General features: G+C 27.5%; 4 protein-coding genes across 4 annotated transcripts; 3 read left to right on the forward strand and 1 right to left on the reverse strand.

Moving 5' to 3' along the window:
• Positions 1 to 161: 161 nt before the first annotated feature.
• On the forward strand, positions 162 to 1124 carry OCT59_009784 (uncharacterized protein; the record flags this gene model as incomplete). The annotated part of the gene is made up of 4 exons (XM_025327895.1): positions 162 to 227; positions 293 to 429; positions 510 to 946; positions 1009 to 1124. 4 exons carry the CDS (start codon positions 162 to 164, stop codon positions 1122 to 1124), a joined length of 756 nt encoding a protein of 251 aa, XP_025169016.1.
• Positions 1125 to 2218: 1094 nt separating this feature from the next.
• On the forward strand, positions 2219 to 3588 carry OCT59_009785 (uncharacterized protein; the record flags this gene model as incomplete). The annotated part of the gene is made up of 6 exons (XM_066132600.1): positions 2219 to 2448; positions 2516 to 2544; positions 2626 to 2717; positions 2812 to 2925; positions 2991 to 3307; positions 3486 to 3588. 6 exons carry the CDS (start codon positions 2219 to 2221, stop codon positions 3586 to 3588), a joined length of 885 nt encoding a protein of 294 aa, XP_066000228.1.
• A 683-nt stretch (positions 3589 to 4271) lies between these two features.
• OCT59_009786 (uncharacterized protein) lies at positions 4272 to 7110 on the forward strand (the record flags this gene model as incomplete). The annotated part of the gene is made up of 8 exons (XM_025327897.1): positions 4272 to 4764; positions 4842 to 4952; positions 5017 to 5082; positions 5165 to 5526; positions 5590 to 5770; positions 5845 to 5910; positions 5997 to 6899; positions 6974 to 7110. The coding sequence occupies 8 exons, from the start codon at positions 4272 to 4274 to the stop codon at positions 7108 to 7110; spliced, it is 2319 nt and encodes a 772-aa protein (XP_025169018.1).
• A 3314-nt stretch (positions 7111 to 10424) lies between these two features.
• OCT59_009787 (uncharacterized protein) lies at positions 10425 to 12029 on the reverse strand (the record flags this gene model as incomplete). The annotated part of the gene is made up of 1 exon (XM_066132602.1): positions 10425 to 12029. The coding sequence occupies one exon, from the start codon at positions 12027 to 12029 to the stop codon at positions 10425 to 10427; it is 1605 nt and encodes a 534-aa protein (XP_066000229.1).
• Positions 12030 to 13563: the final 1534 nt, after the last annotated feature.

Genomic DNA, 13563 nt, shown 5'->3' on the forward strand with positions numbered 1-13563 from the left:
AAAATATTTCTCTCCTCTTAATGTAAAAAACTAACAGAATATTTTACAACATTTAACAACATTTTTTATGATTTCTAGGAAAAGAAAGTAAATAGCACCAACAACCGATTTGCTAGTGTTGTGCCACTACATGTTTTTGCACCAATAATAAGTTTTTCTACATGGCTGAACAACCCTCCCAAAAAATAGATAAGACAACTTGTGAAGGATTTCCTAAAACCGTTGAGGTAATTTATATAGACAGTTAGGGAGAGAAAAAAAATTCGTTTTTTAACCAACCTAATTTATACAGTGCTCTATCAACCATGTTGAAGGAAACGAAAGATATGGTTGTAGAATCGAGGGTGAAAAATATGAAAATAATGAAACGAGTGAATACTGTCCTAATGCAACAAGAATCAGAAGCTTGCACATGGCCCTGGGGGAATTGTGCAGAATTAGTGCATTGGGAAGCACTACAGGGCTAAATGGGGATCATGTCGATTTGTATACCCTCACTTTCACGTTAGAAAAGGCGGAAGTCTGGAACCCATGCATAAAATGCCAGCAGAAGGTGGCGGACTAAATGAATCTTGTAGGAGCTGCAACAGTTCACCAATGGTAATTGAAGTGATTGCAAATGAATATGAACATAATCTTTTTGCATCTTATATTAACCATGGGCCTTGCGAAGTATCAAATCTTAATTGTATTAAACCGGGATCAAATCTTGAAGATTATGTTAATGAAGTTCAAGAGTATGGTTTCAATCATATTATACTCATTGGAGTGCGTGAGCATGGAATAATTTTCCTAAATTGCTATGGTCGTCTTTTTATATTAGATACAATGACTGGCGTATTGTGGCCACTTGGAGATACTTTAGATGAGGCAGTAACGAAGCCATGGACTGGCGAATTGGCGTGGAATGTTGATGAAGCTGGGACTATTTTTGAAGTCGAGTATTGTATGTATACAAGTCTTGGTTGTGTTTACCATGATTTTACGTAACTTTCTTTTCTCTTCCAGATGGCATTATTCGTGGAGTTAAAGAAGATCAAAAACCCCTGAAAATTGAGGAAACCCATAAGAAAACCAAAACTAACAAAGGAAAAAAAAAGAAAAAGAAGGGCATACTTTTTTGATTCTTGGTGCTTTTCATTATATTTTCACCCCTTTAGCCATAATTGTAGTTTTACGGTTTGTTTTATCGCTGTTTTCAATTTAGTGTGACCCCTGATTTCATACGTCATCACAGGAAATCTGGTTTTCAGTTTTCATGTTATTATCACGCGATGATCAACATTAATCAAACCAATAAAATTTAAGCATGAGCAACATATAAAGTATTTTCACAAGAAGAATTTCAAAAGCAATTGATGTACTACACTATTTGTTCTTTTTTTTTTAATTATTAATATTATATTTCATATTTATCTTAGAATAAAAATGTATTTATATAATTTTTTGGCCGGAATTAACGTTAACGCTATCACGTGCAAGTGCATAACTCCTAAATTCAGGCCAGTTTGTACGTTAAAATTGTACATCCCCACTGTACGTTAAGGACGCCCCTTTAAAATAGGTATTAACTATTAACTCTAGCCGTTATGCCGTTATTAATGTTCGTTAAATCTGGCCAACTTTTCCTTAACGTAAGGTGTGTGATTAGATCAAAAAAGAACTTTGCGAAAAGAATTTGATTGTTTTAAGATATGTGGTGTTACAAGAATCCCAACATAGTCATTCCAAATCATCGAGAATTGGATCTTATTGAGAACTCAAATAATAAATGCTTTTGCGATTTACTATTATTTTTTTGACCATAATTTTATTCGGAGTTATACAAAAATTAAGCAAAATAATTGATTGTATTTCTACACTGTTTCATTTGTCCAATCATGGCTAAAATAAAATGGCCGTCAGTATATAAGACAATCGAGACATGCAGTTTAAAAAATAAATTATAGTGAAGTCCCACTGAAAGTTTGTATTGTTTACATTCGGTGAAGCTAGTAATATCCGTTCACTCATATGTCGTACAGATCATTCATATTTCAGATGATCACACCACATTTCGTCATAATAGGCCAGTATTTATATGACCACGAGTTCCCTTCTTTCTCTTGTCTCATTTTTTTCAGTTAAAACAAATAAAGGAACTAATTATATATAAAAACACGTTTAGATCAGCAATAATAGCTAGTTAACTATCTACTATACCTTTGATTCTCTAAAAATGTTTACAACAGAATTCGAGACTATTACTGTTTCTTCTCAAAGTTCTCGTAGAAGCTCAGTGACTTCTTTATCTGATCAAGATTATCAAGATGCGGATGAGTTTGCACTTCGGGAGTGCATTGAAATCATCGAAGCTAATGTGGAAGAAGTCATTATCGACAAAGCTGATGAAAGAGAGAAAAAATGGTGGATCGATGGAAATTACAAAATTATTGGCGAAAATACTAGGTAATGTCATAACACTACATAAGTGCGATTCTTACTGTTCATGCTAGAATTTGTTCCATTTTATTAGACTCCCTCTTATCCTTGTGGAGGATGTAAGTTAAGAAAAGTTCAAAAAAAAATGTGAACGCGCGAATGCATCAAAATTCTGGGAATATCGAGATGGAACTGTGGTCATAGTCGAGTTGCCAAATCGTGATCACGAGGTTGCTCATGGTGAATTTACTAGACAATTTTTAAATGCTTTATCAAATGTACCACGTCAAAACCAAGTTAGTAATACTGGATCAACAAGTATGTACTGTAATTCAGTGTTTCGTTTGTGAAGATATATTTTTATATTAAATCTAACTCTGTTGTATTCAGCTTGTTCTTCTACTCCAGGATGTAGATCCAGGGGATTTATTTAGTAAACAATCGGATGCTTCATATACACCAAAACAACTTCCTAAACCGGCTGCAAACTCGTGTGATGCTCAGGTATTGTTTCTTGAATTATTTTATTGAATATACAAAGATCAATCCTAATTTATAATGGTTTATAGGGTAATCCTTGGCCAACTGTCATTGTTGAAATCGCTAATACACAAAGTCTCCCAAGCATAATCCGTAAGACCACTCAATTCTGGTTGGCTCCAAACCGTGTAGAAGATGTCATTATATTAAAACTGTGGAATTGGAATTCAAGAAGGGATCAAAATGGAATTCCTTTACGCTGTTTAACAGTTCAGTATTATTTTTTGATGTCATTTCATTTATTTCATTCGCCTAATAATTATCCTGTGTATTCTGACAGTGCTATAAATTCTGTCATAGAAGAAGCCCTCAAAATGCACGTGGAGATTACCTACCAGTTCAAACAGTAAGAATTAATATATTTATGACAGATGATGATTCCTGTTTGGTTCAATTATTATATCATTTTATGTATTCATTTTTTAGGTTTAATTTGGAACTATTGATGGAGGAAATCAACCATATAACGGATGCTCTAGTCCGGGAATGTGTACTTTGAATATTTCACCACGTTGTATGTACAGAGGCTGTCCTCGTCAAAATCCACCACTTCCACCATACCCCATTACGAATAATGATGTTATCGATTTACATGATATTCAACAAGAAATATTTGATAATATGTAGAACAGTAATGTTTTTTATAATTTCTATCTCTTCTTTTAATACGTATATGTGACTCTTATAATATATACACTCTTCTCCTCATTACTAAAATATAGATATGTAAAAAATTTACACTAATGTGTGCTATTGCTTACTACCTGAAAGTAAAGTGGAAGAAATTTGGACAGTTAAATATATTCAAAGTACAACAAAACATGTATAATTCATGATATTACTTGATGATGGTACACACTACTGTGTCGTCGGGCTGGGAGTATGGTCACTACGTGCCTAAGGCCTCGCTTTAAGCGTTCCTCTTGGGGCACGTGGTGTAACCATAAATGTTAATTTAAAAAAAAATAAAGTGAACTATATTAATTTTTAAAATGAATCAGGGTAATACAACGGGAATTGATGAATTTCATGCATACATCATGTGTTATTATTAAACTAATCATGGATGCGATATATTTGAGATAATCATAACTTAACATGAGTCATCACATATGAAAGGTGTCACATACTGAATTATTACCTGATAATAATGATATATATAAGCAAAGATAAGATACATCATTATGACATGTATAGATTAAAAATTATAAAAAGATATACTGACATTGTATAGAGATTACTTTACTTTCAAAAATTTTATTTTACTTTCAAAAATCTTTTTCAAAAAATTTTATCATATTATAAAAAATATGGCTGATAATATTGTTCTTGACGAATTTAACAAACTCGAAATTATTAGAAAATTTAATGATAATTTACCCAAATTAAATGATAACTTATCCAAATTAAATGATAACCTATCCAAATATAATGAGAATCTTGACAATTTTAAAAAACAAGATCTTCAACTTAATCAAAATCTTCACTTAAATTTAAAAGACCAAATTGTAAGACTTCAAGAACGTGTTCTAATTTTAGAAGTAAGAGAAGTAAAAGATCAAATTGAAAGACTTCAAGAACGTGTTCAAATTTTAGAAGTAAGAGAAGTAAAAGATCAAATTGAAAAAATTCAACAAAAAGTTCAAAATTTAGAACAACAAAATAAAATGGTACAAAATAAAGAAAATTACGAAGATATTGTAAATTTTTTTGATCATTTTGAGAATCATAACTTCGATAGTCCATTAATTAGTGATAATTTTGAAGATACTGAAATATTATCTGAAAATTTATTAAATGAAAGTAAGTAATGAAATTTTTGAAATTATATTATTTGATAAATAATTAAATAATTAATAATTTGAATATATTATTTTTAGATCCTTCAGAATCTGAATCTTACATTGATGTCTTTCCAAATATTGAAAGTATTGAAGATACTGAAGATACCGAAAATTACTTTGAAAACTTTTCAAGAACTTCAAATGAAGGTACGTAATTAAGAATTTTGAAGTTTAATAATTTGGTTAAATTTAATTATATTATTAACTTTAGGTGATGTAAAAGAAAGTATTGAAGATATTGAAAATTCCTCTGAATACTTAAGTTCTTCAAATAAAGGTATGTGTATACAGTAAGAATTTTGAAGTTTAACAATTTGGCTAAATTTAATAATATGATTAATTTTTTATATATTTTTCAGATTATGCAAAATCTGAACTTTACAATAATACTAATATTCAAGTTGTAGTTGGATTAGACTTTGGAACAATTTCTTCTGGATTCTCTTCTTGTAGTGTTTCTAATGAAGAAAATATGTGTTATTATGATTCATGGTCAGAATATTTTTCATATTCTGGATTAAACCAGAAAATGAAGATCAATACAGCTTTTTGTTATGATGAAAGTCTTAAATGGGTTAGATTACCATATTTCAACAACGGACGAAACAGAGTTGTTGAACTCTTCAAATCATACCTAGGCGACTCACCAGATAATTTAAAACCAAAACTTCCATTTAATTATGAAAAGATTATTTCAGATTACTTAAGGGAATTAGGAATGGTGAGTCTAAATGTAAATCTTTTTATTAAAATTATTTACTTACATGAATGAAAATTTATTCAGTATATCAAACAAGAAGTTGCATACCGCTGGGTGGGAACCAAATTACCTGAAAATGCACTATTAGTTGTTACTATTCCTGATGAGTATACAGAAAAAGACAAAGAAATTATGAAGAAATGTTTATTTGATGCAAATCTTATTCAAAATGAAATCTCACAAAATCTACAATTTGTTACAGAATGTAGGTATAAAATTCAGAATTTCTCTTTAATAATGAAATTAAATTATTTACTTTTTGTGTATTTATATTTACAGCTGAGGCTGCGGCAATTTATTGTATGAAAAATGAATTACAGGAAAGTAATTTGTTAACTGCAGAAAGTAAGTAGGTTTGATCACTTAAACAATTTTTTTTTTAAAAAAAAAATTACTTCAACACATATATATTTTTATACATAAATTTTTAGGTTCATTCATGATTGTTGACTGCGGTGGTTTTACTGTAGATTTATCTACTTTCAATTTGATTAAAGATAATCAGCTTCAATTGACTGGACGTATTAGAGATTTCTGTGGAAGTAAATTTATTGATGAAGAATTTGTTAAATTTTTACGTGAAAAACTTGGAACTCGTGCCATAAATCTATTAATAGAAGCTAAAAATAATGAATTTCGTAATTTGATTAAATCATGCTGGAATATGACGAAAGAATCTTTTACTGGAGAAAATATGATAGATAGTAGGCTAAATATCTATTCGTTTGCGCCATGTCTTTTACAATATGTCACTAAAGAAACAAGAGAAATCATGGAAAAAAATAGCTGGTACATTACCATTAAATACAATGACCTGAAAAAAATGTTTGATAATATAATTAATAGAATTATCCGTTTGATACATATACAACTTTCAAACAATCAAAAAACTTGCTCAGCAATGTTCTTAGTTGGAGGATTCAGTAGAAATATTTATTTACAAAATAGGATTAAAAAAGAATTTCATAATATGGTACAAATTATTTCAATTCCTGATCAACCTATGTGTGCAATCGCAGATGGAGCAGTAATTTATGGATTACGTAAATTAAAAAATAATGAAAATAATATTAGTAATAGTTTTACAAAAGTACTTAAATATACTTATGTAATTCATGTTATCTCGAATTGGACAAAAGATGTCGAACTAAATAGTAAAATTTCTTTGGTTAACAAAGACACTGAAATTACATTTGGTCAGACTTATTCTTCTAACTATAAACCTGAACCAGGTCAATCTCATGTAAAATTTAGTGTTCATTATACAGACAAAGACAAATCTCAAATTGATGAATCAGAGAAACTACTTGGAGTATTAAATGTCGACCTTCCAGGTAAATTATTTTTATTATAATTTTTGGGAATGTCATAAATAACTAATACGATTAATATATATATTTTTCATTAGATGTGCATCTTGATGATAGAAGCATTGATTTTGGATTAACCTTCAATTCAAAAGAAATAACTGTATTTGCGAGAAATAAACTTAATGGACAAAAATTTGTAACTAAATTTTACTATCCAATAGATGATGATTTTTGATTTTACAAGAAAATATATAGTACTGATTAAAAATATACTACTTTTATATGAAAAATGAAATTAGTTTAAAAAAAAGTTAATCCTAAATAATTATGATTTTATAATAATAAAGCATCTGCATTTTCCTTTTGCAACCATTCAACAATTTCAACATGCATATTTTTGTTGCAAATCTTTATCAAATGTTTCATACCATATTTAGAAATGTCAGAAATATTAAAAATGTCTAAAATTAAATTTTGCACATTATAATCTTATTTTTTGATTTTTGAAAAAAAATCAATTATTAATTATAAAATTTCAATAGCCCACAACTCGTGATTACCTATAACAAACAGTATAACTAATCCATTTTATTAAGTGAATATAGAACTTGTAACCCTTGAACTTTAACCATTAATTAAATATTATAATGGTTTACTCATTACATTATATATACAAAGTAATTTTATAATAGATAAAGACCCTTTTTTTTTATCTTTTACTCTTCATTTACTTACCCTTACCTTTTTCTTCTCTTCTTACTTTTCATCACTTACCTTTACCAACTAATCTATGTCGCTGTACATGAACTGGCGTAAATAAGATTTTGTTTTTGAAAGATTTGGGTATAATAGCAATAAATATTTAATATGTTTAATAATTTTTTTATTATTATTAGTCTATAATTAGTTACAAATAGAAAGAAAAAAAAATTAAAAATAATAACATATTTATACATAAATACAAAATATTAAATAATAAAAATCAAGATCAATAGATTTTTTTTAAAAAAAAAGAATCCAAAAACGTGTAATATTAAAATTTACTAAATGTTTTGTCAAAACTCACTGGATTACTAAACAAAGAATACTGATAATATTTATTTATCATTGAAGTTGGTAAAATAATAATGAATATAAGAATATTTTACGTTCATATGATTTAATATTCTAAATTATTGTTCTATTTATTTGCTAAGATTTTAACGAAAGAACTACTTAATGATGATGGTTTGGATTTTAAAAGATTATAGCTTACCAGTTACCAATGGTTAGGTTCTATTGCCAAGAAATTTCGTTTTTTATAAATTTAACATATCGACCCATTATTGAATTCTCATGTATTAAAAGAAATTAACAAATATCAATATAAACTCATTTTAATCAGTAATTAGTTCTGAACTTTAAGTCAAAACCAAAATAATAATTCTTTTTTCATTTATTTTCGGATAATTAATTTTATTTTTGAATTTATGATGAGTAGGTAATTTCACTACCAAATTGTATATAATGATTCCTTGGCGAGTTTTTAATGAATCACATTTTACACAACCTTCAAACAATTGTAAGTCGAACGTTCAAATTCTAAGCATGAGAATATTCTAGAACCTTATCAAAAAAAATTAAGAGACATATTTTATCCTACAGTAATATATGTTTTGTCAAAAAAAAAATATATAAATTAATTAACTATTTACGACGCATCATTAGAAAAATACAATTACTAACGTTGATGGCGTTTAATTAAAACCGCCCATCACAAAATTTATATACGTCACTTTTTAGGACTATTAATTCCAGAATTTTATAAGGCGACAATCCCACATTTTTTATTAGTGTGCAGTATTTCTGCATAATTGAAAGAAATGGTACATCGATTATTTGTGCACAATTCTCTATACTTTTTTTTACGTGTTCTGATGGTCAGATGTAGATTAGTAAAAAAGATATGGGTTATTCTTCATCTGTGTTCATTCTCGAAATCGTTGGTATATATCAACGATAAAAAAAGAAGTGTATAGATTTATAAATTTGTTATGTATTTTAAAATTTATTTGGGAACATACTTTTCATTTTTTTCAAAAAAAAAAAAATGATTAATCAAATTAGAATAAATTAATGATGAAAATAATTAATGCTTACAGTCTAACCTCATAGTTTATATACCGATAATTGATATATCCCGATGAATTTTCTTAGATATATAGTAGAAGTATTAATTTCGGACTAACCTTTGGTCAATATGAAATTATTGCCAATAGACAAGAACATATGGATACTTTTGATTTTAAATTTTACTACTGTATATAAATAATTTTTATTTCATATTCGGACATAAGATAATTTTTATATAAATAAGTTTTCGATTAGAATAGTATTTATAATTGGTTTGACAAACGTTTTAGTTATGAAAGAAATCTGAAATTCATGAGATCTAAAGCAGTAGTATAAGAATTAGTGTTCACACCTTAAATTTTATATCACTAAGGTACTATAAATTAAATTTAAATGTATAATGTACACATATATATAATACACATATATACAATGTATGAATTATTTTAAAAAAGTATTTGGACTTGATTCTCAATATAATCTCGATAATTATTATAGTGTGATATAATTTGTTTTTCAGAAAATATTTTATATACAGTATGTTTATTTTTGCATTTCCAAGAAGATATATATTGATTAGAAATACTTTTAAACTGATTATGATATATACAGTTTTTAATTAATGAATAATTAATTGACCAAGTGATCATAAAAGGGACAATTCAAAAAAAAATCATACCATTTTCATTTACCCATTCTTCGCAATCTTCACAAAATATTTTCTAGAATAAGCCATCTTTTTTGTACAACTTTAAACATAATTCATCCAATTTTGTGTGATTCCTGACATTGTTTAGACCACCATAAAGAATTCATTTAGCATTGTAACGAAATCTTTCTAAAATCGTTCAAAATATTAATTATGCTGAATCAAATTCGATATTTAATGAGAAAAAAAATATACATATTTTTAAATACCTTGCACTTTATATACTTTGCTGCATTTCTACGTCTTACCCAACGACAATATTGACTCAACTTAAGTCTAGAAAATCGTTACATTGTATACAAGGTGTTGTAAAATTTTGTACTTAAGCTTTTATGCGACATTCATCACTACAATATTCAACTTCGGATCTAAATTTGGTACATTTTAGCATTTCTTAAGTTATTAATTGATTTACATGATGAAAAAGACGATGATATTTTACATCTATTTATATATTTGAAGATCAACAATCTACTTTACATTTCGCTAATTTTTTTTTATTTCATATATATAAAGAAAAAAATCAATAATTTATAAATAAATATAATATTTACAAAATAATAAAATACAGTATTTACTAATGATAAGCGATTTCTCAAAATAATTATATATGTGAAACTTGCTTAGAAAATCTATAAATATTACTACTTCTGTTTCAGGTTCATTCCATAACCCCCTTTAATTGCAATTATGGTTATCGAAAATTTTACTTCCTATGATGACGATAATTATAAACGCTTCGATCTTGGAATAATTTGCGCTTTTATAAAAATTTTATCACTCAATTTATCACCAGTAAATATGCCGATGCAAGGAAATCCGCAAACTTCCACTTCCGATTTTTCAGATTCATCATTTCCAAAAGCTCCTTGCATGAGATGCGGTTCCAAGGCTTGACCAGCTTCGAAAAATTTATAGGTTGGTACAGAAGCTTGTGTTTTAAAACTAAAATAAAAAATATTAATAACTTTATGAGTTATTTGAATAGCCAAATCATCCATTTCACTTTTAATTTCTTCATCTACAATTTGTCTAACTCTATTCATCTTATGCAACAATTTACTTGCTGTGGTTGTGATTAAAGAGTGATCACTTGGAAAGCCACGACAACTAAGAGCTGAATAAACCTGCTGACGAATTTTTGTTGGTGTAATCTTAGTGATATCATCTTCTCCCTTCCGATTCTTTTCAAATAATATTATCTGATTAATTAAGGTTTCGGTGGCATTTGTAATATCTCTCTCAAGAGCCGCATCTCGACTTCCTTCAAACATGCCATTTAAATATTTTTCAGCTTCTACTATAATTTTGACAATTACAGTCCTTTGAAGTAAAAACCCTAAAACAAGGCTTGCTCGCAAACTAGGACAATTTACTTCGCATTTAAAAGACTTAAAAAGAGCATTTGCCTCACCGTTAATTATCTTATAATCACTTCCTTGAACCATTGTGAAATTTTTGAGCATATCTTGTAAATCTGTAATGTCTTGAATTAATTTTTTTGAATTATGTGACTCATCATCATCCCAAGATACATTATCAAGGGCTGCCTGTTGTTTCGAATTTTCTTTTATTAATTCTTTTACTTGAACTTTTAAATTCTCATTTTCTCTTTTCATGAGTTCTTGAGTATCTCGAGTACCTTGTAACTCATCTTCAAGAATTGTTGAATTACCAATTTGTAAATTATTATCGACTAAACCGACTATTTGATTTTCCAAACTTTTATTTTCACTTAAAATTATTTCTTGATTTTCATCTTTCATCTTATTATTAAGGGGTGCTTGTTGTAATTCTATTGCTTCTTTTATTTTTCTTGAAAATGATTGAAAGGATTTTATCCTAGATAAAATCATCGCTCTTAACTCTTTTTTTTGGAATAATGAACAACGGCTTAATTGGTCCGAAACAGCATAAGAATTATTCTTTAATCCATGGTTCTCCAATTCCGTCCAAACATTATGAACTAAATTTTGTCTAAAATTTTGATCACTTATAAAACGAAAATCTTTGTAATCATCTAACATTTTGGAATAATTCTTATCGTTTTCTTTTGAAAAATTTAACTCCTTGATAATTTGAATTAAATTATCAGTTTCTTCCTTTAATTGTTTTGAATATTGTGCACTATTTCGTACTGGAATAGTATCCCAAACAAGAATAAATAAACAAATATAATTCTCAACTGTTTCCAAGGAAGCGAACCACATAAATAATTGCCAGTTATTATCACTAACTGTATTTAAAGAATATTCATTTTTACTTTGGTTTCTAATAAATTCTTGATCTTGTTTTCTACTTCTTCGTTTTAAAGATGGTTGACTTGACGCCATAATTTTTAATTTAGTTGTAGATAATGGATATAAGGGTAAATAATAAACCTAATTTTTTAAAAAAATTTTTTTTTATATGGAATAAATATGTGTTACGTTACATTATATTATATTACGTAACTTCTAATAAGGTACATAAGGCGCAGTATGGCCGAAACGTGCATCACTGTTCGGCTGACATGTGATTACGCAAATCCGTCTCAGTTTCTATCAAGAATTTGACATACTCCTTTTAAGATAATTCAATAAATATAATATTGGAAAAAAACCAAAAAATAAAATAATAATTTTGAATAATTCTTGACTATTGAATACTTTATGGATATTTACGATCATTAAACTTGAATAAATTTTTTTTTTAATTTTTATTTTATTAAGAAATACTCACTTTCTAATAAAAAGTGATCTTATATAGTCCTTCGTTACAATTGTCGTCTCATCACGTGGTATGACGTACAAAATTTAAAGATAGTCAAGCCACTTGCGAAGTTTGAAGTCGTTAGAGTTTCACGTCTTTGACTTTTTAATGTAGAAACGCAAGATTCTGATAGCAAATTTCCTATTAATTCAAATATTGGATGAAAAATTTTTAAACAATTTTTACTACAATCAAGTTATACACATATATGGTTTTTATTTAGTTTTTAAACCTTTATTTAGATTTATTTGAATCTTTTTAACGCTTACATTCTTTGTTAATTTTGTACAGTTCCTGCCAATACCATATATATATACTCATGATGCAAGTTTGTAAAATATTTTTTTTGGTCAGGAAAGTTATTGTATACTGTTTTTTTTTTTACTTTTATTTTATTAATTACAAAGCCCGTAAAATTAATTATAAAACTAGTTTATTTAAGTTTAGAATTTGGAATTTATCTAAACCGAAATCTTTCAAGTTATTTTTTGATAATTGAAAAGGTAGACATCCGATGACTTTGGAATTGGATTTTAAAGATGGGAGGGGTTTTACTTCTGATTATTAGATTAATTTTTTAAATTAACTACGTAAATATAGATTATCTTAGAGATTTAATAATCAAATTCTTATTTGTGTGAAAAACATTGAAACTTTAAAACTAACTAATACTTATTTTAATTTATTACGTTATATACTTTCATTAATGACAAATAAATTACGTACTTTGGGTAAATGATAATTAGTATAATTTTGGCTAACATGATGAAACGTCACAATGTTGAACGCCTTGTACTTCAAATTTGTAGTAAACTTTAGTAACTTGCACCTTATATTTAACATTTTGCGCTTTTTTTCTTATTTTATCAAGTTATTCTTTATTTAAAATTAAAAAAATAAATTATAATAAAAAGGTACTTTATGCTAATAGAATTTTGTGCATAATTGTTGTTCCAACATTATAGAAAAATCTTGCTTGGAATTTTCTTAAAGAACCATAAAAAGTTAATTCGCTAGAGATGGATCGGCGGAGCAACTTTATATTAGTACTCATGATCTGGAGTCGAAATGCAATTATTGGTACAGTTTTATTATAATTTCAAACTTTTAAAAGTA

The sequence above is a fragment of the Rhizophagus irregularis genome, chromosome 18, assembly GCF_026210795.1.
Source record: "Rhizophagus irregularis chromosome 18, complete sequence".
Lineage (NCBI taxonomy): Eukaryota > Fungi > Glomeromycota > Glomeromycetes > Glomerales > Glomeraceae > Rhizophagus > Rhizophagus irregularis.